At 34.5% G+C, this 4,878-nt stretch overlaps 1 protein-coding gene across 1 annotated transcript; it reads right to left on the bottom strand.

Moving 5' to 3' along the window:
• Nucleotides 1-1,334: 1,334 nt before the first annotated feature.
• On the bottom strand, nt 1,335-3,845 carry LOC126607635 (transcription factor MYB78). Its single transcript, XM_050275305.1, has 3 exons — nt 3,445-3,845; nt 2,530-2,659; nt 1,335-2,334 (listed from the first exon to the last, which is right to left on the bottom strand). Exons 1-3 carry the CDS (start codon nt 3,659-3,661, stop codon nt 1,632-1,634), a joined length of 1,050 nt encoding a protein of 349 aa, XP_050131262.1. The 5' UTR covers nt 3,662-3,845; the 3' UTR covers nt 1,335-1,631.
• Nucleotides 3,846-4,878: the final 1,033 nt, after the last annotated feature.

Here is a 4,878-nt window from a genome sequence, read left to right as displayed (position 1 = left end):
AAGTACAACTGAGTGCGTCACTCTATTACAATAAGTATAGACATACGAAAACGTTACAAACCTTAATAATAGACTAGCATTCCACACTTTGTGTGTATGAACACATTTTTTTAGAAAATGAGAAGGAGAGAGGGAGAGAGAGAGAACGTGGGGGGAGTGGGAGGTTTTTGTTTTTGGTTTTTTTTTTTTTAATATTGAAGGTATTTTAACATCATAGGTAGGTGAGGCTTCAATAAAAAAGAGTAAAATTTAGACCTGTGAAATTACATTATTGCCCATCATTTTTTTGTGTGATAGAAGACTAATTTGTCTTTTCACCCTCTTTTGGTTTATAAAGAGGGTTTCATTAATTAGTAGAGATATGCCAACCTTCAAAACAAGACATTTCTAACCATCATTATTAAACATGTCAATAAGCCCCTTTAAAAAATATTTCAACTTCCACCTTGAAGTGAAAGTAGCTGTACATTGGTGTTATTTAAGCCCTTTTCTAGATGTATATAGGAGAAAATTATTGCAAATTTTAGCATAGTTAACAGGTAGTATCAAATAAATCCGTTCCTAATTGTAGTAGCTGAAAATTTGGATTATATGGATTATGGAGACACGTCACACACCATCTTTGATTTGTCTTGCTAAATGGGTTCTAATTAAGCACCTTGTCACGTCCGTACGAGGGTAAACAAAAAAGAAATGGAGCTTTGGAATCGTACTTAGGTGGCCTTTGATATGGTTAATTAGTACAAGAGATAAAGCTCAAAAAGAAAATTAATTAACTTGTTGAAAGTTGTCCTTAATGGCTAACTTAAGATACAAGTCTACAAATCCCACAACAACACGTATGGAAAATCATTGCAAAATACCTTTTAGCAACTAGAAACTTTGAGGGGACTTTAATCTGGTTCAGGTCCCATGGACAAGGCTTTCAAAAGTTTGCAGCACTTAATCAGTGGCATATTAGAACAGTTTAACAAGGACATATATATGTAAAACTAAAGATGGTGGAACCAATTATGCACTTCTTCTAAAATGCAATCAATGGTTAAACAATTCTTTTATGTTTTCTTATTGAGATAAGAAACAAATTACAAACCAGATTCTTCAGAGATCTTTAAACTTTACATTATTTAATATAATCATTATTTGACGATAAGATATAATTCACATGAATATATATATATATATATATTAGGAAACAATATATGACCGTTGAGATAGTAATTGTATGAAATACATATAAGTATTGTAGTCAAATATTAAATTTTGTTTATCGTAGAAATTAGTTAACAATACATAAATATGATCGCAATTATGTGCCAACGTAACAAATCTGATTGAAACAACTTTGATGTCATTCATTCCAAAGAAAGAAGAAATTAAAAAATAAAATCTCAAATTACAGATTTCCTCACCCAAAAATAAAAAGGAACAAAATACAAACCGGATATTAATCCACAATTAGATCTATGTCCTTCACAAATCCTATATCTAGATTATTAATTATATTTCATGGGTTTTTCTTCTATTTCCCATAATATATTTTCTCTACATTTTTGTTTTGTTTTTATCACTAGCTACAAATGAATGCATCACTTTCACCCTCTTTTACAGTAATTTCGTACGTTCGATCATCAAATGCTGCTGAGATGCTGTTGTAAGAACCACATGTCCTCAACATTCCACCAATTGTCCGATATGTCCCCGCCTTCCACAGTGCCCCACTGATAATTGTTGTTTTGCTCGTCCATGGTTTGGAAATGTTCTAATCCCAACCCTTGATTACCTAAGGACCCCGAGTAGTTATCGTAATTACCAACTTGATGATTGTCTTGGACGAAGAAACTATTATCCGGGGTAGGGTTATTGTTAACCGAGATAGCAGCAGCAGTAGTAGGGGTGTAATAATCAGTGAGGTCGGAAACAGGTGACACCTGAGTCCCAAACGAGTCCGATGAGGCCGCCGTACTAGAATTCTCCGGGGTATTGTAACTCGGTGTGAGTTGCGAATGTGAGGAAACTCCGAAGTGATGGTGATGACTTGGCTGTAATAACATTTGTGCTGAAGACTGGAAGTTGTTGCTGAAGTGGTGAGAGGTAGCCGGGCCGGCGACAGAGGAATCTGTTGCGGTGGCGTTGGTGGTGGTGGAGGCAGCCGCGGCGGCTTGAATTCTTTCAACCAATCTAGGCATCCAGATGTACCTCATGGTGTCCTTGAACTGCTTGCTGTTGACATCACATTTGAGTTGCTTGGCGTGTTTTTGTACACGGGTCCTCCAATAGTTTTTTATCTCATTGTCAGTCCTTCCTGGCAAGTGTTGTGCAATTTTTGACCATCTGTATTGATTGACACAAAGGAAGAATAAAATGACCTTTTTGTTTTAGTATTTACTCATTAGGGTTAATTTGAGAAAGCAAAGATAAAGGATATATAAATCCATAAATGTAGATAGATTTTTTTTTGAGGTAAAAATGTAGATAGATTATTAGAATTATTTATAATATGTTTTGATGATGATTATGTATAATTACCTGTTACCCCAGCGAGAATGAAGCTCAAGAATCAGAAGCTGTTCTTCAAGGGTGATGTTGCCACGACGGACATCGGGGCGGAGATAGTTGAGCCACCGTAATCTGCAGCTCTTTCCGGTTCTTTTCAGACCTGGGTTTGGTTGCAAAATTGAATAGTTTTGTCAGATATTATGTATCTAAATAATATAAGTAAAGTTCTTTTAAGAACGTATATAAATTAACTACTTAAATAATTAATAATTAATTTCCTTCATTTTGCTCATATTTCCTGGCAATTGGGTTCTCTGAAATATATAAGCTTTTGTAGCATATGGGGATAAGGCTAGCTAATGAATTATCAAAATCTTCCTGGAAGATATAGCTCACAACATCATCAACATATCTAGCATATCCCAAATCTTTTTAAATTACGCACTAGTTTTTTTCTTTTTCAAGAAAAAGTGAAGCTTTTCACACTAATGCCAAATCCTTTTCATAGGACCCAATATGGAAGAGGAATGATTTTTTTTTTTTTTGTCAAACAATTGAAATCAAAGAAGCATATAGATTTCCAGCCACAAGTAATTATACGAAGACAGAGAAACATTTGGTTCGGTGCAAATTATGGAGTTTGTTTCACTCTTTCCCACGTAATTTTCAGTTTAAGGAAAAACCCATCTCAATGAACTAAACAATAAGGTGGGGAAAAAATCCCAACTATTAAGCAAATATTTTTATATTTTTACGATAATTTACACTAATTTTATATCATCGTAACTTTAAAGTGATATTATTCACACACCTATTTTTACCTTCCATATACATCATGTTCATTTCGATCATTTGATCATCTTCAATTCGTTAAATAAATTTAGAAGTATGTGGAAGGTAAAAAATGATGTTTGACAGCACTACCCTAAATTTATGATTAATTACCTGCGCAGCCAGCGAGGGAGTTCCAGCGGCCTTCGCCGTGGTTAGCAATGTAATTCATGAGAGCTAGGTCTTCCTCAACTGTCCAAGGACCTCTTCGCAGGTCCATCATCTGATCCTCAGCTTCCTCATGATCATGAGAGCCAGTTTCATTGAGGGTTTCTGCCGAGAGTTGTGATGATGAGCTTTTGCAACCTCTGCTTCCTTTCGCCATGTCCATCTCCAAATATCAATTCCTCCAAATGGACACGCACAAAAAAGGGGTTTGCTTATTGCTTTCCTTGCTTCTTTTTGCTTGCTTTGTTCTTTTGGGGGGGGGGGGGTGGGAGAGAGAGAGAGAGAGAGAGAGAGAGAGAGAGAAAGAGGAGAAAATGAAGAGAGAGAAGGAAGAGAGAGTTGGATGGATGTACGGGAAAGAGAGGGGTCGGCTTTTATAGATGCAAAGATGGGTTTAAAAAGGGAGAACAAGTTAAGCATGTGAGAGATGAGATAGGATAGATGTAGGGATAGGACTGACTAGCAAAGCCGCAATGGGGACTTGGTGGAGTTGGGAAGTCTAATTACTTTTTAATCAAATAATTAAGCGCACACACTTAAGCTTGTTTAACTTACGTAATTAAATTTATATAGTGAGAAAAAGAAGGTTTCATGTTTGACCCTTTGACTTTATTACCTCTCCTCTTTGTTGTGCCTTTGTAAATGAATACGTGCGTGCATTTTGAATTTAGAAATGGTTTTTTAAACAAAATGATATTTGAGATTGACATATTTTATTTTGGTGCTTAAAAATGAAAATTCTTTATTTTGGTCATTGATAATGAAAATCGTTTGAAGTAGTCATTTGTCAATAGTAACTCATTTTGGTCATTCTGTAAAAAATCTGTCAATATTCTCGTTAAGTTGAATGGCTGGTTAGACAAAAATACCCTTAAAAAGGTGATCACGTGGTTGTTCATGTTACAATCTAACGAGAATATTGCCTATTTTTTTACGGAATGACCAAAATGATTTACGCTAGACAAACTCAATGACTACTTCTATAAATTTTCATTGTAAAAACCTAAGTGAGAAATTATGTTAGTTTTAAAAAATCATTTTGGCTAAAATTCTTTAAAAAATAGTTTTTATATCGTCTCGAAGCATGTTTGCATTTTGTTGTAAAATTTTAATTTATTATATGGACTTGCCAAGTTCAACATTGTGATGATGATAAAGACACAATAAGGATGATAAAGACAAAATAAGGTTTTCTAATAGATTACTCTGCTTTTTTCTTCTTCTATTCATATGCTTATTCTTTTGGTACAGCACGATTCTCTGATTACTTTGTCAGTGAATCTTCTGCTTGCTAATTACAAATTCGAAATTTTCTCTATACAATATCAAAGAAAGAATATTAATCTAGAATCACACTTACATCATCAAAAAAACAGTGCC

This window comes from Malus sylvestris, chromosome 16, assembly GCF_916048215.2.
Source record: "Malus sylvestris chromosome 16, drMalSylv7.2, whole genome shotgun sequence".
Lineage (NCBI taxonomy): Eukaryota > Viridiplantae > Streptophyta > Magnoliopsida > Rosales > Rosaceae > Malus > Malus sylvestris.
Note: the sequence above shows the minus strand (reverse complement) of the source record. Positions and strands in the feature narration are given on the sequence as shown.